Below are 24,944 nucleotides of genomic sequence, written 5' to 3'. Positions count from 1 at the left end.
CTTCATAAAAAATGTAGCTAATGTGTTAGTTATGAATATACATAAATATAGAGTGGTATGTATGAAATCTTCATAAAAATTGAAGCGTATGGGTTAGCTATGTAAATACATAAGTATTGATTGATATAAATTTACCTATTAGTAGAATTCAAGTTAGTTGGTTGAAGTGAATAATATATGCATCATGCCTTGTTCGATTTAATAGTGATATAGAAGGGGATGTTATTACTAGAATTCACGTTAGTTGGTTGAAGTGGAGGAATGCCACGATCGAGTATAGTGTTCAAAATGATGGTGATATAGATGAGGATGTTATTAGAAGAATTGAAGTTGGTTGATTGAAGCAAAGGAGTACATTAGGTTTTGTTCAAAGTGATGGTGATATTGATGGGTTTGTTTTTTGTAGAATTCAAGTTGGTTGCTTGCAGCTTGTTGGTTGACCAAGTAGTGTCGACTTCTTACTGTAAGGATTGACTAATTTTTATTTTCAAAGTAGTTGCACGGACCCGTAAAATTACATCTATGTTGCAGATGGATATTCAAAATTTGAGAGCTTGGATGTATAACGAATTATATCCAAAATAAAAAGAACTCATATGAGTTCTTGAAAAACATTGAGGAATTCGTGCATGTGACATCACAACTGTCCATCTATCATTCTAAGGGTAAATTCTAGTGTCTTTGTGTGAAACCTAAAAATCAAGTAATTCTATCACCCGAAGAAGTTAAGTTGGATATTTATCGCAAGGGATTCAAACCAAATTATTGATACTGGATTGCACATGGTGAGCAAGAACCTGAAGTTCAATTTGATCAATAAGGTGTCTCAACAATTTCAGCCCCTACATAGAAATTTGATCAATGGTTCATAATACTCCAAGAACTCAATTTGTTGGGAGTGTTCAACACGAACTTGAAACGCCGAATAATGAATCACAAAAGTTTTATGACTTGTTGAATGCTTCACAACAATCTTTATGAGATGGTTGCACTGCACATACAGAGTTATCTATGACTCTGAGAATGTTGACCATTAAACTAGATTTTAACAGGACCAGAGAAGCATTCAGCAACCTTATTGAAAGAGACTAACCCTGCAGAGAATTTAATGTCGGATGACCGGTACAAAATGAAAAAGTTGGTTTCAAAGTTAGGGTTACAATGTAAGAAAATCGATTAATGTGTTAATGAATGCATGATATATTACAAGGCCAATGCAGTCTAGGCATTGTCGATTTTGTGGTGCGAATAGATTCCAACAAAGGAGGAGGAAAAAAAAAACTCTATACAAGCATCTCTTTTATTTCACTCATACCGAGACTTCAAAGATTGTTCGCTTCCATGTGTACAGCCCCACACAAGACTTGGCACAACCCTGGATCTGTTGATACTAACTCGATGAGCCATTCCTCACATGCTGAGGCCGGGAGATATTTTGACTGTAATTATCCCAATTTTGCAGCTGAAGTACGCAATATTAGACTTGAGTTATGTGGACAATTAATGATATAGCATTTCTCATTCATCGGATATGGCCACAAACACTTCTTGACAAATAAACACTATAAAAATGCCTCATTCAAATGCACATATACGCCACGTAAACTTATACATTACGCAAAATAATCTTCTTTCTTTTTTTAAAAAAAAAAAAACACTTGAATATATAAATAAGTCTATGAAAAACCACAATTTCTATGTATTTAGATATTTAACAACTAAATTTTAATGTTTACATTAATACCACTTTATACCTATGCATCAAAAAAATTCATTTCCATTTAAAATTTCATAGAAATATTTTTTTTTATGATAGAAAAATTTGAGTGCTAGAAGAGTAAAAGTCAAAGTTCGATTGTTAGATATATAAAATCATAAGAATTGTATGCTATGTTAGCAAATGCTCCAATAAAATGAAACTCAAACTCCATTCGAGCATTACATCAATCAAATCATTGAGAATTTAATAAATATAAAACTGGGCATTTATGTTGTACCACAATTCAAACAGTTTTTCACACATGCAAATACGTAAACATTACATGTGCAAGGCCTTGAACCTAAGCCTCTTGGTTGAAAGGCAATCATTTTAGGGTTTGTTTGGGGCAGCTTATAAGTACAGGCGGTGTTTTCAAACACCGTCGTACCGTTTGGTTTGCACGTTTCGCCGCTTATTCGAAACTGCGTTTGAATTTTTACACTAAACGCAGTCATGTTTCAGGATTAGTTTATCCTGAAACGCACAAGCTGCCCCAAACGGACCCTTAATCACTAGGCCAAGATGATTGGCATTCCACACAACAATAACAACAACAACAACAAGCTTTATCGCACTAAGTGGGACCGTCAACATGAATCCTTTTTTCTCCCGCATCCTATTGAGTGCGACGTTCAATGTGCCCAAACCATCTAAGACATCTCTAATTTTATCGTCCACGAAAGCTACACCAACCCTATCACAAATATATTCATCTACTCATCCACCTAAGCATTGACATCTCGATAACACTTAAACTTAATTTTATGCTTCTCTTTTAAAAGGCCAACATTGAATGTCATAGAACATTGCAGGCCTCACCACCATTTTATAAAATTTTCCTTTCAGTCAGAGTAATGTTTTTCCATCATACAATAGGCCCGAAACATTCTTCCACTTCAACTAGCCAACTTGAATTCAACTAATAACATCCCCCAATCATATTGTCATCACTTTGAATAACAGACTCGAGATATCTAAAAAACTTCACCAATTCTTATATATTTATATATCTAACAAAAACATTCATATTAACATCCATACCACTCAAATATACACCATAACTAACTTTTTAATAGTTACATTTTCATGCAAAAAATTTTAAAACAAGTGTTGTTTGATATGAAAATACATTAAAATTGTGTGGTATGCATATAAATTTCTCAAAAAAAAAAAAATCCAAGTTTAAATTTTAGTATAAATTTTGCCATTTGATTGATAAATTGACAAATAAACAAATAATCAAATATGTATATCAATTTAAAGTAATAAATAAATAAATAAAAATAAATCAAATTAAAACAAAATAATATATCATCATTCCTATTCCTAAAACAAACTCTCTCAACCCTTTCCCCCATTCAACAAATCTCCTTCCTTAGCGAGACATGGCCCATAACTACTGAACAAACTGCTATATTCTAAGTAAGTCAATCAAACTCTAAAGAAAGATTTACATGCATACCACTCAATTCCTTTGTATTTACATATCTAGCATCTAAACTTCAATTGTTACATACATATACCACATATCCGCATTTTAAAAGCTAAAATAGTGGTATTTTGGATGTGATATGAAGATTTGGGTGGCATGAATGTAAAAAAGTTAAGTTTAGGTGTTTAGATGCATAAATACATAAGAATTGGATGCTATGTAATTAAATGCCCCAATATACATCAATCATTTCTTCTTCACAGGAGCCCTGGCAATGAAATTAGACTTAAAAAATTTACCTTTGGAGAGCCCTCTTTTCATTTCTGATCTCTTCAAACTCCCTTTATGCTTCAACTTCTGCTTTTTACTTTTATGCCTAGAAAGATTTGATGTTTTTAGTATAGCGGACTCAGGATCATCTTCATCTTCTTCTTCTTCCTCAAAACTTGCAAAACCAGTAAGTTTATCAAACTCGCTTTCATCAATGGCCCCTCTCTTGAGTTTTTTCAATAACCGGTACTCGCGTTCCAGTTCTTCGTCGTCTTCTTTCGTCCGAATGGCTTTTCGCTGTTTTCCGGTTTTCTTTCTTAACAAAGTTGGAGCATGTTCCAAATTTTGCTTCCCAGTTTCTGGTTTTGGGTGATGAGGTTCTGCTTCTTTCTGGCGTGTTTTCTGTCTTTGTTTTTCGCGAGCTTTGTCTCTGGAATATTAACAATTGAGAATTACTAATTAAAAGAAGCATAGAACTAAGTTAAGTGTTGTTGAGATGAGAATGCTTAGGTGGATGAGTGACTTGACAATTAGAGACAAAATGTGAAACGAAAACGAATGTATCCGTAAAATGGTTGGTGTAGCTCCAATAACAGATAAGATTAGACAGAGTCGTCTTAGATGGTTTGATCACATTAAACATCGATTATCTGATGATTCAGTTAGGAGAGTAGGTGTTATAGATTCGAATTATGTTAAGAAAGGTAAAGAAAGACCTAAAAAGACTTGGGAATATTGTATTAAAAAATGATCTTAAATTATTAGAATTAAATAAAAATTTGACTATCAATAAGACACAATGAAGAAAAAGAATTCATGTAGCCAGCCCCACTCAGTGGGATAAAAGCTCATTGTTGTTGTTGTTGATGTTGTTGTTTCTTTTAAAGAAATATAGAAACAAAGAGAAAGAAATAAAAAATGATCCCCCGACAATTTGCAAAGGGTAAGATGACCCATATTATATAAAAGGCTAATTTAATCCCTATACTATTTAAATAAAAAATAAATTTGTCTCCAAACTCTTTAAATATGGGCTAAAACAGTCCTGTTATGTCGAGGGATGATTTTGGTTCCTACTTAAGAAGTTTGTGGTCTAAATTGACATTTTACATCATAAGGGCCTATTGTGGCCCTTCGCACGTAATCATGGGACAAAATTGGTATTTTTTTATAAACAATTCAAATTAGCTGACTTTGACTAGAAAGAAAAAAGGAACTTACTTGTATTTAATATTAGAAATATCAACATCATTCATGGGTGTAAAACCATCAATGGATAAAGAATAATGCTTAATCTCAGGCATTGATGGGATCTGCAGTAAGCCATATCCCATTGCCAATTTCCCTATCTCCAGTTCTTTCCATCTGTGAATGAAGGGATTGTGTATCAGAAAATAGAAGTTCTGAGTAGCTTCAATCAAAAAAAGGGGCATTTACAAACATAACACACAATTATTATGTGTTTGCATGTCTCACACCTAAACTTTCATATTTACACACATAGCACTCAAAGCTGTAATATCACATAAGAAAAAAAAAACTATTACCACTTTTTAAAAGTGAAATACACCTTTTTCATAAAAAGGTTTAAACCACCAAAGTGCAATGTGTGTAAATATGAAAAATTATGTGTGGGGTGTGTAAATTCATAGGAATTGTGTGCTAGGTATGTAAATTTCCCTAAAAAAAGGAAAATTGATAACAGATAAAACCTGAAGATGTAAGAACAGTGATGCTCTTTATAAGCACGAATAAATGAGACAAATGCTCTAAGACCCTTCTCCATGACAGCGCGATCTTTCATTGCAGCAGACCTTATCTGCAGAAGTGAGAATGCTCCACAAATTCATTTAACAAGCATGCATTGAAAGACTAAAAATTGAAAGTAAAATTCCAAAATAGCTATACATTTTATCAGAAAATTAAATCACCCAAACAAAAAATGTGATGACTTAATTTTACTCAATAATTAGAGAAGTTGGGAGAATGATGACAAATATTTTACTCGGAAAAGAACACACAGATGTTGGATTTACTTGGAGATGAATGCAATAAGAATCTTGTTGATTCCTAATATGTTACATTAATCTCGAGGAAAATTGAATGGCTTAAACATTCATTCCAACCAAAAAGTAAAGTGCTAATATAGTCCCTTGATTATTTAAATGGGGTCAATTAGTCAAGAGTCAATAAAAACGTCAAATTAGTTCTCATGCTCTTTTAATTCGAGCTGAAATAATCCATAAGGAGAACTATTATAACTCACATTAAAAGAATTTGTGGACTAAATTGACATTTTTATAGACTCGGAGACTAAAATAACTCCCGACAAAAAGTCAAGGGACCGTTTGATACTTTTCGCGAACAAAATTTTAGTCAGGATATCCTAATCCAATTTTCTTTTCTTTATTTAGTAGGTTGGTGGGGGTGTAATTTGGAATGGAAGATAGAAAATCCTCTACAATAAGGTCACATGTAATGCTTAAACCAAACAAAAAAAAAAAAAAAAAAAAAAAAAAAACCCACAGCCACAAAGCTCATAATACTTGTCACATATAAACCCTCACAAAAAACTCTATTTTATTGTAGGGCAGGAAACCAAAAAGTTAAACCTAAAGTATTGCAACGTTGATAATGAAAATTGTGAGCTCATGTGTACATTTCTGAGGTTTAGATAATAACAATTAATAACTTCCCAAATCCCTATACCAGCAAGTTGCCATGCACCAATTTTGTTATGATATAAATGGGACATTTACATACGGCACCACCCAATTCTTATGTATTTACGTATATAACATATAAACTTTACTTTTTTACATTTATACTGCCCTAATCTTTCATATCACATATACAATGCCACTATTTTAACTTTAAAAAGTGAAATACACCTTGTCATGCATAGATAAGGTGGCATATATGTAAAAAACTGAAGTATAGGTTTTAGATATGTAAATGCATAAGAATTAGGTGGTATGTATGAAAAACTTCTTAATATAAATGTTAAACACAATATAGGACCAAATGTTTATTACTATATATTTTGCATTAATGATGTCGGGAATTCGACAGATCAAACTTCTAATTGTTAATAAAATGATTCCTTGAACAAGTGACTGATCATTTTAATAGAAAAAAACTTGCTAATTTAGTGTTAGCTAAACCTGATGATCCTTGAATATAATTCAGTCCTCTAAAAGATGTCATAAGATAAAGGTGTTAAGAGAAAACAGAAATACAAAAAACAATTGATCAGATAATGGACAGGTAGCACATCATGTAGCACAGTTAATAAAATAATTCCTTGAACAAGTAGCACATCATGCTTTCATGACATGAGCTTACTCTGCAACACGGTCTTATGTAAGGTATAATTTAGACGAGGGAAATTTACATACATACTACTCAATTCTTATGCATTTACATGTCCAACACTTAAAATTAGGAATTTGCATTTATAACACCTTGGTTTTAAAAACCTAAGCATAAAAAAGTGCATTTCAGTTTTAAAAAGTTTTGTTATAATTGTGCTTTTGATGTGATCCCAAAAGTTTGAGATCAAAAGTTTGAGATAAGAAAGTTAATGTGCTAGATACGTAAATATATAAGAATTATGTGGTATGCATTTCAATGCTCCTTGAATAAATAGATAAGCACGGAACGAAAATATAATATTCAACAATTATGATATAAATGTTAAAGTAAAACATAATATGACACATAAAAATGTAAAAGAAACTTGCCAAAGAAATAACATCGAGAGCCGGGGAGAAGCATTTTCTCTCTTGAATAGGCACCCTTCTTAGACTCAGAAGCTCTACGTATGCATCTTCCTGTAAAAGGAGCAATATAAGTCAAACCAGAAGTATGACTCCTCGTATAACAATTTGTAAAATTAAAAGCTCTAAACATAAGCAAACCTTTGGCAAGATAAATACAATGGCATTTCCTTGCCTCCCTATCCGTGCAGTTCTACCGACTCTATGCACGAATACATTAGGATCTTGTGGAGGGTCATACTGATACAGTAACAGAACAAATTTGTTAAATTATGACATGATGAGAAGCTCTCAAGTTTGATTGTCAGCAGCAAAGCTCGCACTAAGGAAAAAACAGTTTCATTCATTATCAATTTCTGAGAATAAATTTCAAATTCACAAATCATTCTGAATATGAACAAAAAAAGTTAGCCACCTTTTCTCTATCAATTTCGATTTCTTCACATGCAAAGCTCTGATAGCGCTTGGTTTATTCGGTCAATCAAGTGAATGCCGCAAAGAGGGCAGGGAAAAGGACCCATGCCAGTATCTCATGGAGAACAGGGAGAAACCACTAGAGGAAATAAGGTAGCCACCTTATTTGAACAAAAAAAAAAAGTTAGCCATCTTTCTCTATCAAATTCGATTCTTCACATGTAAAGCTCGGATAGTATTGGTTTATTTCATTTAAGTGAATGTCGCGAAGAGGACAGGGAAAAGTGAGCAGGCCCATGCCAGTGTCTCATGGAGAACAGGGAAAAACCACTGGAAGAAATAAGGATGATAAAGTTGGCTAAATTAAGACTTAAGAGAGTGTTTTGCTCATGAAAAGAGCATCAAGTAAACTGGGATTTTGGGAGAACAAGAAAAACCAGGAAGGAGCAAGATTCTGAAAACCGGACCGAACATCAAATTAAAAAAATGAGAGGACCAAGGTTCAATGATTTAACTGGACTTAAATTGGACAACATAACAATATTTAAATTATTTTCACATAATTTAAATAATATAATAAAGATAGATTAATTTTTTTTATTAATTCAATAAATAATATTTTAATTTGAGAACACTTTTAAATAATTTAAATCTAAATTTTGAGACAATATTTTGTCCATTTTTTATCTAAATATATTAATTTTAGCCATCCGATCAGAACCAAAATATTAAAATTAAACAATATTTGAACGGTTAAATTCATTGAAAATCGGACTAGTTCACTGGTTCGCCGGTTCAGCCCTGGCTCTAAACAGTTCAGTTCAATCTTGGCTCCATGCGGAAACAGTTTTGAGCTTGTACTGAACCGGTTGAATGATCAGTCCACAGTTGAATTGCCAATCCGATCCGATTTTAAAAACTATGAAAAAGAGGATAGAACAAATAGAAAAGAGGAACATATATGGTTAAAACTGGAAGGCATCTTAATGTGTGTATAAACCTTGGCATCCTATAGTATGAAGAACGAGGATGAAGAGGATTACAAGATTATTGGGATTAGAGTCTTTACATGATTTGCCCTAGTGGGATAAGATTGAGATGAAGGAACACAATTGGATCCATTAACCCTTACAAATTGCATACATGCTGACATGTTTATAAGTGAATATGCTGAGACAATTAACTTGCTTCTCTCCTACCCTAGGACCTCATTATACCTCTGTGCAGCTACCACAGTCCAAGCAATGAAAAATCTCTCGCTAAAAAATTTTAGTTCTCCAATTTAATATTAAATGGCTCCCCCTTTGCGCAGCGATCGAAAAAAAAAAGTAAATTTTCCAAACTAATAGATCAAGTTCCAATAATATGGTTTCACAATTTGAAGACAGAATAATCTTTCTTGCCACAAACAGGCCAAGGAAAAAAGAAATGAACTTGCATAAACTCTTACAATGGACACGCAAGGAACTGCAATATATACTTATCAAACAATAATCTTGACGAAATTGAGCAAAATGCATCATATATTTCTCCTTACAAGTTCAGAGAAATAAATATTTCCATAGCTCAATTTTCATTGATAAATTTTTCATAATATCATTTTCTTTTTATTTTTTGGAGGTTGATTTAAATAGTTAGCGAAAGAGTTGTAACTCTTATTAGAATTATTATATTGCAATAATCACATATGCTTAATATTTGTTCGGAGACATAAAATTCATTGTTGTGATGAATGCAAATTATTGAGGATATTCTACTTCATTGAATTTTTCTGATCACACTCTTCTCTTGTCTTAACACCATCTCAAGCCTCAGATGTGAAAGCAAAAAGTTGCGTTAGGTAGTCAGTAGTCAGCATAAAATTTGTCAAAAAATCATGACATGAATCCTTTTAATCTTTGTATAATGTTAGGTCGTCTCCTGGAAGCGACGCGCTATATGACCTGAATACAATGAAAAGTGTGCAAGGACCGCTGCACCAGCGCCTGTGTATAGTGTTAAATAAGAAAAAGTTCTCACACTATGGACGGATAAAAAAGTTAGTCCATGAAACTAATATTAAGATAAAATTTTGTAACATAAGTACTCTCACGGGTAAATTAAGGGAACTAGTTGATATTATAATTCATAGAAAGGTAAATATCTTATACATTCAAGAAACTAAATATGCTGGAGAAAATGTTAAGGAGATAGATAGCTTTGGTTTTAAACTTTAATATTCAGGTAGGAGTCGCACTAGAAATGATGTACGTGTAATTATGTATAAAAATTTGAAAGAAAATGTTGTAAAAATTAATAGAGTTGGAGATAGAATTATAGCTCTTATGATTGTTGTTTATACTAATATTTTTTAATATTATAAGTGTTTATGCTCTTCAAATAGGTTTAGATATAGACTCTAAAAAAGAGTCATGGAATGATTTAGAAGAGTTAATATAAATGATATCATTTGAAGAAAAAGTTCTTATAGAAAGAGATTTAAATGGATATGTCATTCGAGTGATAGAAGATTTAAAAATATTCATGGCGACTACGATTTTGGAATGATTAATGAAGAAAATAGAGTTATATTAGATTTTACTTTAGCGTATGATTTTGTTATTATTAATACTTTATTCAAGAAAAGAGATAGGATTATTATTACTTATAAGAATGAACCTAGCAAAACACAAATTGATTATTTTCTTATGAGAAGAAAAGATCGTTGAGAATGTAAAGATTGTAAAGTCACTCCAAGTGAAAATATAAGTACTCAACATCGATTATTAGTTCTCGATTTTAAGATGAAGAGTTGTAAAATAAAAAATACTATGAATCATTATCATAAAATTAGATGAAGACCTCTAAAAGAAACAAATAAAATTAATTTTATGAGTAAACTTCAAGATTTCAAGATTTTAGATGTTCATGATGCAAATTCTATGTGGTATAAAGTAACAAAGACTATTAAACAAGTAAAATAAGATGTACTTAAAGAATCAAAAGAAAAGTTTCTATAAATAAAAATAATTAGTGGTGGAATAATAACAGGGAAGAAATGATAAAATACAAGAAATTATGGAATAAAACTAGTTTAAATATAAAAGCTTAGAGAACTAGAAAAGAAATAAAATGGTAAAATGGTCTGTAAGGAGTCTAAGAGAACAATTTGTGACGCTAAAATTTTTGTTATTAGTGATCTTCATAATAGATTAGATATTAAAGATCGTAAAAAAATATAAATAAAAATAGCAAAACAAAGAGAAAAAAGCAAAGTAAAGATTTAACTCAAGTAAAGTGTATTAAAGATGAAAAATAAAAAGTATTTTTTTTTTTCTGAAAAAGGATATTCAACATAGATGGGTGGGTTATTTTAATGAACTTTTCAATGAAGTTTTTGAAAATACAATCGACCTTAGTGATCTTCATATTGTTAATAATAACAAAATGTTTTATTTTTATCGCCAAATTAATAAAAAAGAAGTTAAAAAGGCTTTAAAGAAAACTAATGGTGCAAAGTCTATAGGACCTTATGATATTCCCATTTAGGAGTTTCTTGGCTAACTAAATTCTTTAATATTAATTTAAAAACTAAAAAGATATCTGAAGAGAGTTGGAAGAGTATTTTGGTCCCCATTTTTAAGAATAAAGGGGATGCATAAGAATGTGCAAATTATAGAGAAATTAAGTTAATGTGTCATACTTTAGAATTATGAGAGAGGGTAATTGAATATAGGTTAACACGTATTACAAAAATTTCACATAATTAGTTTGGATTTATGTCAGACGGGTCTACCATGGAAGTTATACATTTATTGAGAGGTTCGATGGAGAAGTACATAGAGAATAAAGAGAATCTACATATGATTTTTATTGATTTAGAAAAAACTTATGATAAGGTTCTAAAAAATATCCTTTAGAGAGTTCTAGAGAAAAAAGGTGTTGATATGACTTATATTCAAGTCATTAAAGATATGTATATTAAAGTTGTTACTTGTGTTCGAACAGAAGGAGGATTGACCAAATATTTTCCTATTTCGGTTGGATTAAATCAGTGATCGACTTTAAGCTCATATCTTTTTGCTTTAGTTATGGATGCTCTTACTGGACATTTACAGAAGGATGCACCTTGGTGTATGCTTTTCGCTGATGATATCCTTCTTGTGGATAAGACTAGAGAAAAAGCTCAGTAAAAACTTGAATTATTGAGGTTTACATTGGAGTCTAAAGGCCTTCAATTGAGTAGAACTAAAATTGAATATATGAAATATAATTTTAGTAGTAGTAGCTCTAGTGACATAGTTGTAACTATAGGTGATCAAATCATTAAAATGTGTGAATGTTTTAAATATCGCGAGTCTATTGTTCAAAGTGATGGTTACATAGATGGGGATGTTATTAGTAGAATTCAAGTTGGTTGGTTCAAGTGGATGAATGCTTTGGGTCTATTGTGTGATAGAAAAGTATCGCTTAAACTGAAAGAAAAATTTTATAAGATGGCGGCGACACCTGCAATGCTCTATGGCACAAAAATGTTGGCCTTTAAAAGAGAAGCATAAAACTAAGTTAAACGTTGTCGAGATGAGAATGCTTAGGTGGATGAGTGGCTTACACTCAAAGACAAAATGTGAAATGAATATATCTGTGATAGGGTTGGTGTAGCTCCAAAGGAGGACAAAATTAGAGAGTCGTTTTAGATGGTTTAGTCACATTAAATGTCAACCATCTGAAAATCCAGTTAGAAGAGTAGAGGTTTTATATTCAAATTATGTAAAAAAAAGGCACAGATACATCTAAAAAAAGTTGGGCTAACTGTATAAAAAAATGATCTTAATTAATTAGAATTAAATGAAAATATGAAACTCAATCGAATGCAATTGAGAAAAAAGATTCATGTAGCAGGCCCCACTTAGTAGGATAAAGGCTTCTTGTTGTTGTACTCGTCTTGTCTTTATATTGATATGTTCGCATTAACATCATGATTAAAAAAATAAACATGTAGTTTTCTATGGTTTCTACATGGTATTAGAGCCACAATCATAAGCCTCTATCTCTCTGCTTGCTCACTTGCAATTTGACCCTACGTTGCATCTAGCATCTCATTGCTTTAGTCACGTCTCCTATAGATTGGTCTATGCATCTCTTTCGATTCAAATTGCTTATCGCTCTCGTCTTTCATCAAGGAGGTAGTTACCTGCGAATTCACTTGGTTCTGCTTGGTTACCTTGCTTTAGCTCAATTTCACTAGCTCAACTCATCTCCATGGTCTCAAATCATCACTCAAATCATGGTCTCTCATGAAATTCTATCCTCTATCTTGTTAGATGCCTGAGACTTCATAGCTTGGATCGTCTATCTTATCCAACTCAAGCATTGTCAAGAGCATGACAGAACCAACTCAAACCTTGTCAAGAGCGTGCGCTTGGCACATCACTGATCTATCTTCCTATATCACTTATTTTATCTCAACATTCTTATCTAGGCAATGTTCGTAACCCAATGCCACTTAACACCTTCACTCTCAACAACTAGACAATAGCCCGTAAGTCTTTAGGCACACCAACATTTAGCATGAGGCCAACCACTCAATTGTTCTCAGTTCTCCCAGAGAGGTGTCATAATCTAACATTGATTTGATACGTCAGCAATATGAAAACCCGTTAAATAGCTCAGCTTATATCTCACAATTCTTCAGGTACCATACAAACTCTGAAAGTTACTTGTTGTAGAATTGTGAGTGTGGGAGATACTAGAATTACTACAATTATAATTTTTAAATTTTAACATGATCACAAATCCTTAATATTTAAAAAAAGCTATAATATTTATTATTATAATATATCCTAACTATGACGATATTCTCCTTCATTGTACTTCTTATCATTCTGTTCTCCTAAATTTATACAGAAACTTGTAATAGCATCATGATTTATCAGATTTAAATGCAATTTTACATGCTTTCCAATAGTTACCATGGCTCAAATTTCTTGCTAAGATCCGCATTACCAAACTTTTATGGGCTTACACTCAAAGAATAAATATATTTTTTGATATGGTTCACAGCCATAGCACACTGCAACTGCTGGAGTACTAAGAAATCATAAAAAGTAACATACAAGAGAACATACTATTTCCCAAATTACAACACAAATTTTACCTGCACGATCCAATCCACGCCAGGAATATCTAATCCCCTTGCTGCTACATCAGTGCATAGAAGAGCACCGCATAGAAGAGTGGAGAAAGATGACAACGCTTTCTCCCTAGCAGTCTACAGAAAGTAAAAAGTAATCAAACAAGATAAGAGGTAAAAATAAAGTACCAATTTCATAGGTTAATGATGTTAAATAACCTGCTTCATCTTCCCATGGAGAGGAATTAAAGGAAAGCTTTTGAGAACAGAAAGCTGTGGTAGAACAGTGCCCCAGTAGTCGACGCAAGCACACGTCATGAAATAACTGAAAGTAGTAAGCAATAATTACATGAAAACACTGAAAACTTGCATGCATGGAGACTAGAAAGGAAAACAGATGTTCATTCACATTCTTACATTATTATCTTTTTTGATATGTTCTGCAACAAGAATTCAACAAGGTGAGATGACTTTTTCTCTGCTTCACATAACAAATACTGCAAGAAAGAAACAATAAGAGGTCAGAATCAAGCGGACAACTCAAAGCCATAATAGTCGAATAGCTAAATATCCAAAATCAAACATTTGAAGTTTAATAATCATGATGATTGACACGATCCGGCCCGGGACTTCGAATTAACCAAGACAGGAACGGACGATGGATATCAATTCACTTATATTTTATTTTTTTCTCTAATAGTTTGACACTCAAACATTCATGAAAGAACCACTAAAGAAAGAAATTAAAATTAACAAAAACAAAAAATTTGTACATTTTCGTGTTGTTCTCGTCTCTTGTATGCATTTGCTTCTTTTCCATTCATTTTGTTCAAATGTTTAAAACCTAAAAAAGAATATTAAAGCAACATAATGAGTTATCTAAAGATCACTCAGGAGTAATCACATTTCTAAACTACAATAATCCAATGAGAATAATTCAATATGTATGCTACGAGTATATAAGAAACCATATAATACGCTGGTATTTCATATTTTATATAATATATATATATATATATATATAATATGTTGGTCTTTTATATTTTATAAGCAATCCGATATATATACTTATAAGTAATCTGATATATGCTAATGCATGCATCAATAACCTTTTTTTTCTAAATGAACATACTCAATCTACTATAAAATTGGCACGATATATAGAAGATTAGCATGACCCCTGCGCAAGGTTTGAGCAAGTTAAGTGGAGGATTAAGCTAATAAAGATGCCTCCTAGTAATTGAGACGAGCGATTATATTTTCTAAATTTCCATAATTATTTCTACTTCAAATAGCACGTTTGATTTCATGCATTCCCTAGTTCAACAATAAATTCTTCATATTGTCAGACATGATAAATCTGCATGTTAAATATATTTGCATAACAGTTTAGTTTAGGATAATACCAAATCATTGCATGACTTTAGTAGAGATATACATATTAGTTTATTTTATGATCACATATATATGTCACATTATTATTTAAACTCTAGAATTTTAATAAATATGCACATGTTGGTTGATTTCATAACTTATAAAGATATTAAATTTGCATTATTCATCAGCAGATAGAGGTAAATGTTTCATAAAAGAGAATGAATGATATGAAAGAAGGAAATAACTTATATATGAATGTTTGTATGTGCATGTTCAGATGAAGAGTTCACCCTTTAATGGTACAGACAGGGGACGTCAGTGCACCCACGTGCGTAGAAATTTTTCTACCATCCAGACAATTGTGATGTTAAATCACTAACCGTTGTGCCGACGATTTCGATCAGGGGCGAGTAGGCCAGAGTTTATCTCCCCAGACAATTGTGATGTTTACATTGTTAACCATTGCGCAGATGGAATAATATCGGTCAGGGACAGGTAAGAGTTTTTCCACCCTAAACAATTGTTATATTTAGATCGTTAACTGTTATGCCGACGGGACAAAATCAGCTAACGGTTTGTTAGGTTTTATTGATGGTGATCTTCAGAACAGACAAAAGTGTATGTAAAGTGTATAAAGTAAAAGTAAAGTTAAAGTAAATGTTTATAGTAGATTGAGTGTGTTTATTTAAAAAGGTTATTGCAGCATGCATTAGTATATATCAGATTACTTATAAGTATATATATAAAATTGCTTATAAAATATGAAAGACCGGTATATTATGCATATATATCATATTGCTTATAAAATATAAAAGACCAGCATATTATGTACATATATCAAATTTCTTATAAAATATGAAATACCGGCAAATTATATGATTTCTCATAGACTCGCAGCATACATATTGAATTCTTCTCATTGGATTATTGTAGTTTAGAAGTGTGATTACTTCTGTGTTATTTTTAGATAACTCATTATGTTGCTTTAATATTATTTTTAGGTTTTAAACATTTGAACAAGATGAATAGAAGAGAAGAACAACAACAAGAATTGTACAATGTTTGCTTATTAATTTTAATTATTTTCTTTAGTGGTTATTTCATGTAGTATTTTGAATATTAAATTGTTAGTAATAGAGTTAGAATAGGAGAGATTTGATTTCCACCGTCCAACCTCTCGTTCCCGTTTTGATTAATTCCAAGCCCCGGGCTGGATCGTGACAAAGATAACAGTAAATCAAACAAAATAAATGAGATGAATGACATAACTAAAGTTTTCATAATATTCCTACAGTTATTTCCATACAAACTTCTCTGAGCAGACAGCCTGTGGTCGTGGTGCCACAAATGGTTAATCCTCCTTGAGAAGACTTTAGGGGATTTTAAATCTTTATATCATGAAGCATCTCCGTGCATACAACCCAATTCCTATGCATTTACATTTCTAACACCTCAACCTTAATTTTTACATTTATAGCACCCAAATCTTTCATATAACATTAAAAAGACACCATTTAAACTTTTAAAAAGTAAAAAATGCAAATTTCCATGCATGCATAAGGTGGTTTATGTAAAATTGAATTTTCGGCGTTAGATATGTTCTAAGATCTACAATGGCCAGCATACAATATGCGGACATAATGCAATTGACCAATGCAATAGGCATGCCACTTATGTACCAACAGGTTGTTAAACATAAAGCAATTGTTTTCTACTTCAAAGAAAACTAAAATTAGTAAATCCCAATTTATATGAAGAAAGAGTATTGGCATTATTTATACTAGGAAATAATGGAAATACAATTAAGAATTATAATTCATTAACACAAATGAAATTACACAAAAAAAGATAAAAAATTGTGAGAGAGAAAGAGAGAGAGAGAGAGATACGGGAAAGAAACAGTGAAAAACAAGACAGTACAGTAGAAACGGGCTTTCCAAAAGTTATAAGGTCTCCACACCAAATCAAGAAATTATATCCCAAAAGAGGAAAACTTCACGTAACCAAAGCAATTTTTATAGAACACAGAGTTTTCTTCTTTCAATGCTCAAATCCCCTCATTGAATACCCAAAGAAAAGGAAATGATCAAAGAATTACCTATTAACTCTACACAATCCCAATAAAGCATCAATACCTACAACACCCAAAAACATGTCTCACAAATAAGATTAAGAGCTTCCAGCCAAAATGGAGCCATGGAATGAGAGTGAAAAGAACCATAAAACAGAGGAGCCAAAACAAAAAAATAAGGAAATCCAACACAACAGAACCAACCAATGAAAAAAAAGAGAAAATGGAAATAGCTCTTCTTACAAATAACGGACTCAATAATAGATTTCAACTAATTATAATACAAAATCATAATTTAAATTCACTTTAACATAACGAATTTCAAATTTCAAAATGATATTCATGGCACAATGAGATGCACATCAACATACACGGAAATGTTGCATGATAAATATATAGCAAATACACTTGATCAAGAAAAGATTTGAATATAACTTGGTCATGAAGGGTGCATAAATTGGCAATGGCAAATAAATGACCAAAATAGCAATAAATATAAAGTGCTAAAAATTGAATATTTTACTTTGGAAACCAAAGGAACAGTTAATAACAAAAAAGGGCTTTAACATATGTACAATCCAATTCATACTTATTTATAAATCTAATATCTAAGTAATTTTTACATTTATACCACCCAAATCATTCATATCAAATCAAAAATACCACAATTTTAGCTTTTAAAATGTGAAATGCACATTTTCATGCATAGGTAAAACGGTATGGATGTAAAAATTGAAATTTAGGTGTTAGATATGTAAACACTTACGGATTGAGTGGCATGTATGTAAATCTTCCTTTAAAAAATTGATATACCTCTATTTGAAGGCCAAAAGGTGTTCTTGTTGAAGTTAATTCTTCTGAGGATGCCAGAATTGCTGTTGGTTTAGACTCTGTACGAACCTCAACCCTCACGGGATTCCTTAAACCAGCCCTGGAAAGTTCATCAATGGCCTCAGTTTGAGTGGCTGAAAAAAGACCTGTCCGACGGAGCTTCGGTAGCCGAGATATAATGGAAGTGATTTGTTTTTGAAATCCCATTTCGAGGAGTCTATCAGCCTCATCAAGAATCAAAACCTGTAACGAAAAAAGAAGCAACATAAAAGAAATGTTGCACAAAGTTATAAGAAGAACAAGGAATGAGAATCAAAAAGTCATTAAAAAAAAGATCATGTTCATCTCAAAAAATCAACTAACCATGGAGACTCCAAGTTTGAGCTAAAATGATGTTAGAACAACAATTGAAGGCTGTTGTGTTCTCCAGTGGATCGATCCTTTTATAAATTCATATTGTCAAAGCTAAAGCGTGTAAAAGATAAACTTAAGGCAATATCTTGTTGAAGCTAGGCAAGTGAAATAAATAGGGAACAATGAATTTGCTTCTAGACTAATGAAGTAACCACCCTCATATGAGAGGTGAAATTAGGTGGATTGGAATTTTCTACGGTTGATGGTGCATTAACAATTGTATCCCCGCCAAAAATTTAAAGTGCATTGTAAATAAGCAATATGCCTCACAAAAAAATAAAAATTGCTAGCCCTCCCCTCTCTCCCTCTCCTCCCTCCCTCCCTGTATTCTCTCCTTTTCTCTCCTTCCCCCTCCCTCCCTCCCTCTCGCTCTCTCGCCTTCCTCCTCGCCCTCACCCTCTCGCCCGCGCTCTCATGGATCTTCTCAAATTCTTCACTCGCAGACAACTAGCAAAGAGGGGAAAGACACTTATCCAAGGGACCCTTAAGCAAGCCACCAGAACCCTCCTAAGAGTAAATGCACCCAGGGGATCATCTAACTCTATTGTTCAAGGAAATCTACCAAACCCTAGAGCATTATCTTCCCATCAAACTAAGGATGACACCTATTATCCAAGCAACAATGAAGACTCCACCCCGACTCAGTGAGTTGAGAAAAAAAAAAAATCACAACTAACCAGTGCATTCTCTAAAGAGATCGTGGAAACAACACCACCGAAAAATTTAAAAATCCCCCACCTTGAATTTTACAAAGAGAGGATAAATCCATGGATCATATGGCTTCTTTCAAATCAACCACCTCCCGTTAATCCTTATAATGCTTTAAGATGTCATTTATGCATCACATTACTTAGGGTACTCGACACAAGGATTAACTTAGAATACATTTATGGAATTGGGCATCTCCCCCCTAAACCCTCTCTCGCCCTCGCCCTCGCCCTCTCAGTCTCGCGCCCTCCCTCCTTCCCTCTCTATTCTCTCCTTTCTCTATCAACATCTCTATCTTGTAAAGTCTAGTTATCCCTCTCTCCCTCCCTCCTTTCTCTATCAATATCTCTGTCTTGTAAAACCCAATTGTCGCCAACAAACAAATTTAGATAAAATAATTTCTTAGGTGCGATGAGCATGAATTGATGCCACCAACAAGAAATTAATCACTTTGTGAAGCGAAGCAACCATCCTAGGATATTTTATCAACATGGATCTCCAAGATTTCATCACCAGTAAATAGCTAGCGGAGATGGAAAAGAAAATTACCCAAGGGAACCTAAAGCAAGCCACCAAAACCCTCCTAAGAGAAAAAGTGCCTAAGGGATCATCTAACTCTATCTTTAAGGAAACCTACCAAACACTAGAGCACTATCTTCCCATCAAACAAAGGATGACACCTACTATCCAAACAACAATGAAGACTCCACCCCGACTCAGCGAGTTGAGAAAAGAAATTCACAATTGACCGGTGCTTTCTCTAAAGAGATTGTTGAAGCAGTACCGCCGAAAAATTCAAAAATCCCCCACCTTACAAAGAGAGGATGAATCCAATGGATCGTATGGCTTCTTTCAAATCAATCACCTCCCTGTTAAGCCATACAATACTTTAAGATGTCATTTATTCATCACACTAACTTGGGGTACTTAGCACAAGGAATAACATAGAATACACTTATGGTTGGGCACCTCTCCCCTTTACAAACAAAAACTCGACATGAGGAATCATTAACATTCGTTAAGAACGAACAAAATTTAGCATGCCTAAGAATCAAGCTTGTTAAATTTTATTCAACATTTCATCACTAATGCAAATCACCTAAATCAAAAATTTGCGCAAAAATTTTTTTAGCACTGCAAGACGAAGATCTAGCCCAAAAATTCAAATTCTCCATTGAGAAAAGATTTACAATGATAATATGAGAGTCTCATATAATGTGAAGTATAAAAAATTAAAACCGCAAGCATAAAAATATAACAAAAGGAGATGCTCATCTTTGACATCAATTGAACACCCTAAAACTGAAACTCTTCTCTTTGTGCAAGATACGCAAAAACTAGTGCGAGAAGTTTCTTTTAACAACAAATATAGATGATTACTCCCGAAAAGACAAAATTCTAACTAAACGAGAGTAATCTTAGGCGTCAATTAAGCACCCTAGAACTCAGAATCACCTTCTACAATAAGATTCGTAATGAATAATGCAAGTAGTACATTTTAGCAATAAGCCTAAATGATTACGTTAGACTGGCGCCTAAGAGCATTTTAGTCTTTTATTAGTCATTATTGTGGCGTACAAATAGGGCTAATTATATTTAAAATTAGGTAATGCATATGTGATTATAATTTTAAATTTGAGGGTTAGGTGGGTGTTTGGGAGGATCGCCTACATCTCAAATTGTAAGTATCAAGGTTTGCGAGAGATCACCTACCTCTCGAATTGGGCGTGCTCATCTTTTATGTATTATGGTTGTGTCGTTTTGTGTTGGTGTACTTAAAATAATTTGTTTTGAGCTGATTTCTACAGAAGTTCCTATCAAATTGATACGAGAACAAAAAGATTCAGTCTGTCGTTTGCATCCTTTCACTGTTCAGAGCCACAAGACTTCGTATCTTGTGATTCAATCACGATTTGACCTAGCCAAAGCCAACAACGGGATCGCTACGTACAGACGCGATTGAACCTTGCAATACAGTCGCATTTTTACATAATTGGGAAACCAACAACAACATCATGGGGAACGCGGGGTACAGATGCACAATATAGTCGCGATTTTTTGTTGATTTTGAAGCAAACAACGGGATCGTGAGGTACAAACACGTGCCTCCATGACCTAACATCACGATTTGAGCTAGTTGAGAAGCTAACGTCGAGATTGTGGTAGATAGGAGTTTCACTTTCGTGATCTAAAGTTGTCCTAGTAGTAATGTCTCAGCCAAAAAAGTAGATTCTTTGAAAAAGAAATTAGAGGAAAAGGTGAGCCAAATCACATTTGGAATGGAGTGTTCCTCTTCCACAGAGGGGTTGTTCTCATCCACAAAGGGAAGATTCTCCTGCTTGTAAGAAATAATGAATAAGATTACATAGTTTCACACAAATTTGCAGCTGCCTGCAGCAAGATCGAGCGACAGCGTTTGGAGCAAGCGAGAGCGGCAACAACTAGAAGGATTTGTGCGATATCAAGTCAATGACATTGCCCTACGAGGGTTTGGAGCCGTGGATCGAGCGAATGAATTAGAGACAGACTCAAGCGATGACACTTGGAAAAAATAATGTGAAAACTGGAAGGTTGAAACAGTGTCAAAAGGCGGAATGGGGAGACATGCGATTCAGAGTTGCAGAAATCAATTTGAAGGATTTCAACCTAGAACAGGGAACCGCAGTGATCGTCTTGTCCCCAATCTCCTTCCGCCTAATATGCCTAGTAAAATGAATTTCTAGGTAGCAAATCATACAAACTAACACTTTCTCAATTACTAAAGGAAATTCAACCAACTTTCAATCGAGTAGATCAAGTAAAATGCACAATGCATTGCCCATAAGGTAGGCTTTGACCAATCTACAATGTTGAATAACAAAGCACAAAATCAATTAACACATCAAGGATAGCGTTCATTTAAGATGTTTTGATTAAGTTCCTTCTAAGCCCATTCAACTTTATGTTTCACTGTAGCTTTAAATGCAGTAAAAACCTGCATGATATTTATACTCACGTCCATTTAAATGATTTTCTCAGGTTCAAATGGTGTGGATTGTGGAGTGTATTAGTGAATCAATTTTGCGCATGTAAATTATCATAGTATATCCGGGAATATATGGAATAGCAACGTAATTATTGAGATTTTAGTGCTGGTGACTGTTTGTTGCCTAATATTTGTCAGAGTAGAGCTACTTTGCAGTTAGATAAATATTCCCGTTAAATTTAGCTTCCCTGAATACAGAAAACACAAAATGTATGTCCTTTGCATAATTAAAACGCCATTTTCATGCACTTAACTGCTTTGATTTCTGTTCTGATCTTTGAAAAAAATATATACACGTCAGTATCTTAGTGATAACAGGTCATAAATTATCATTAAGTAAGTGGATCTTCAAGGAAATACCTCAAAGTTACGATAGTCGAGCATGTCGAGCCTTTCCATTATATCATGCATCTTTCCAGGAGTACCTACAAGTATATTTGCACCTTCGTCCTTTATCTTCTTGATATCAGTTTTTATGTCCACCCCACCAACAAGAAGCACAGCCATAGCACCGGGGATTGTTAAGAAGAAAGGTTGTGCAACATGGTATATTTGTGTAGATAATTCCCTTGTAGGAGAAATAATGATTCCAAGAACCTGCACAATAGAAATTATCAAATAAAATCCATAGATCAGCACAATTACAAAATTTCAGCCATAAGCTTCAGAGGATTGACAGTAAAACAGTCCCAGATTCCTTTTTTTTTTTTTTGGGAAATTTAAATGCATACCACTCAATTCTTATGCATTTACATATTTAACACCCAAAATTTGCTATTTCCACTTATAACACCTTGGCATCATGAAACTATGCATGAAAAGGTGTATTTCACTTCTAAAAAGATAGTGATAGTGGTACTTTTTATGTAATCTTAAAGAGCCAAGTGGTATACATGAAAATATGAATGTTTAGTGTTAGATATGTAAATGCATAAGAATTATGTTGTATGTATGTAAAATTGCAAATGGCACTTGAATTTTTCAAAAATTAAGCCAGAAATCAATGGGAAACCCGACATATAAAATAATGGGATCATCTTTCTTATTCTATTTTCATTCTCTTTTTTCAGAACTTTATAACTACAGATCTCATCCATAAGTATCAACAGAGTTAATAAAATCCAGAGCAGATGAAGCAAAATTACTGGTTGAACTAAAGAAAAGAAACTTTCCATGTAAAGTGGTGACAATGGCAATGGACTTAATAAGCATTACAACGGTTTCTTTCTCATTTCACGAACAAGATTCTATTTTTATAAGTATCCAAGCATGATTTGGCAAAGAAAGCTAGTAAGAAATTGGAAAACTAATGATTTGCTAGTACAATATAATTTTTTTAAGAACCCGAAACTCACAACTACGTAATAAATCAAACCAAAAGCTCATCAGCATTATCTTATACACGATGAGTTGCAACTACCACGATATCAATTTCCTTAAAACCCCCAATCAAACCATATATGGCACCCAAGGAAAAATGTCAATAGACCGATGGATAAGAGAAAGGTAAATGGTGACCTGATGGGCCTTCGGGTGCGAGTAGGAACGCCGAAGTATCTCAGTGAAGGGGACCACAAACGCTAGGGTTTTTCCGGAACCGGTGGCAGCGTCAACGGCGACGTCCTTGTGGTTGCAGAGCAAAGGTATAGTGGCAGCCTGAACAGGCGTGCAAAACTCAAAGCCGCCACTGACTAGGGTTTCGAGAACGGGTTCTGAAAGAGGAGGGTTCAGGTCGGAGAAGCGAGTCGACGTCAGCGCTCGCTTCGCCGCCTCGTCCGCAGCTGTCATCGAACACTAAAGGGGGATTTAAGGATTTATCGGAGCTGAAGCGCGAAGGGGGATGGGATGAATGAAGAGATAGACAGTTAGTCGGGTAGGAGCGGAGTTGAAAGAGAAGTTATAATATATATATATATATATAACTTCGCGGGTAGGAGAGAAGTTGAAAGAGAAGGTCGCAAAGGGCGTCGGAGACCTCTGTAGGAGAGAAGTTGAAAGAGAAGTTATATAATATATATTCAACTTCGCGGGTAGGAGAGAAGTTGAAAGAGAAGGTCGCGAAGGGCGTGGGAGACCTCTGTAACGCCGCAATTCCCAGCTAGGGCACCGCGTACAGCAGCCGGTTTTCAAAGAAGCTCTTTGTTCGCCAACAGTTCCTGCTCGGTTCTTGAATGAGTTCTTGTTCGATTTGCTAAATGAGACGAGGTAAACTTTTTTTTTTTTTTTTTTTTTTTCGTTAACTAAACACAAATGTGTTGGTTAGTTTTCGAATTACTATTGTTAGAAATATAAAATATTTTAAAATAATTTAAAATATTTATATATAAAAAATTTTATGATATTTTAAAAATTAAATTTTATAGTAATATATATATATATATATATTAATATTAGGGATGTTATATACCACATAGGTCTTAATTCGCGAACAGTTCGTGTTCGGCTCATTCGTTAAAAAACGAACAGTGACTTCACGAACAATTTCGAACACGAACTTATTTCAAACAAATTAAATTTCAAACGAATCGAACACGAACACAAGCTCTGTTCGTTTACACCCCTATTTCCTAACACCCAAAATCTGGACAAATTTGTCGTTGATCCGGCAAACTTGAGCCAATTTTGCAAGAGCGGCGACGCGGTACCGCCCTTTTCTGTTGTTTGGGGCAGCGGTGTCGCCGCGATTTACCCGAACGCGAAACGGGAGTCTGTTTTTTTTTTTGCCCTTATTTAATATATATATATATATGGA

The 24,944-nt window shown here is 33.5% G+C and overlaps 1 protein-coding gene and 1 long non-coding RNA gene across 2 annotated transcripts in view; one reads left to right on the top strand and one right to left on the bottom strand.

Annotated features, from left to right (window-relative positions):
- Nucleotides 1-3,062: 3,062 nt before the first annotated feature.
- LOC110023652 (DEAD-box ATP-dependent RNA helicase 18) lies at nucleotides 3,063-24,387 on the bottom strand. Its single transcript, XM_020723164.1, has 11 exons — nucleotides 23,711-24,387; nucleotides 22,553-22,789; nucleotides 18,028-18,288; nucleotides 14,184-14,263; nucleotides 13,986-14,091; nucleotides 13,791-13,904; nucleotides 7,382-7,480; nucleotides 7,205-7,294; nucleotides 5,174-5,280; nucleotides 4,683-4,826; nucleotides 3,063-3,891 (listed from the first exon to the last, which is right to left on the bottom strand). The coding sequence occupies exons 1-11, from the start codon at nucleotides 23,978-23,980 to the stop codon at nucleotides 3,438-3,440; spliced, it is 1,962 nt and encodes a 653-aa protein (XP_020578823.1). The 5' UTR covers nucleotides 23,981-24,387; the 3' UTR covers nucleotides 3,063-3,437.
- Nucleotides 17,953-24,944, top strand: part of LOC110023655 — a 13,130-nt gene continuing 6,138 nt past the window's right edge. Inside the window, exons 1-2 of the long non-coding RNA XR_002293927.1 lie at nucleotides 17,953-17,968; nucleotides 18,559-18,562. This is a non-coding gene — a long non-coding RNA (uncharacterized LOC110023655). The remainder of the gene's footprint in view (nucleotides 17,969-18,558; nucleotides 18,563-24,944) is intronic.

This window comes from Phalaenopsis equestris, unplaced genomic scaffold (assembly GCF_001263595.1).
Source record: "Phalaenopsis equestris unplaced genomic scaffold, ASM126359v1 Scaffold000226, whole genome shotgun sequence".
Lineage (NCBI taxonomy): Eukaryota > Viridiplantae > Streptophyta > Magnoliopsida > Asparagales > Orchidaceae > Phalaenopsis > Phalaenopsis equestris.
Note: the sequence above shows the minus strand (reverse complement) of the source record. Positions and strands in the feature narration are given on the sequence as shown.

Excerpts from the sequence above, each read along its gene's own strand:
- LOC110023652 (XM_020723164.1), bottom strand. The coding sequence starts at position 23,980 with ATGACAGCTGCGGACGAGGCGGCGAAGCGAGCGCTGACGTCGACTCGC. Across the intron at positions 7,295-7,381 it reads TTGTATTTATCTTGCCAAAG|GAAGATGCATACGTAGAGCT; the intron begins GTTTGCTTATGT and ends CTCCTTTTACAG. Across the intron at positions 3,892-4,682 it reads ATTTCTAATATTAAATACAA|AGACAAAGCTCGCGAAAAAC; the intron begins GTAAGTTCCTTT and ends TTAATATTCCAG.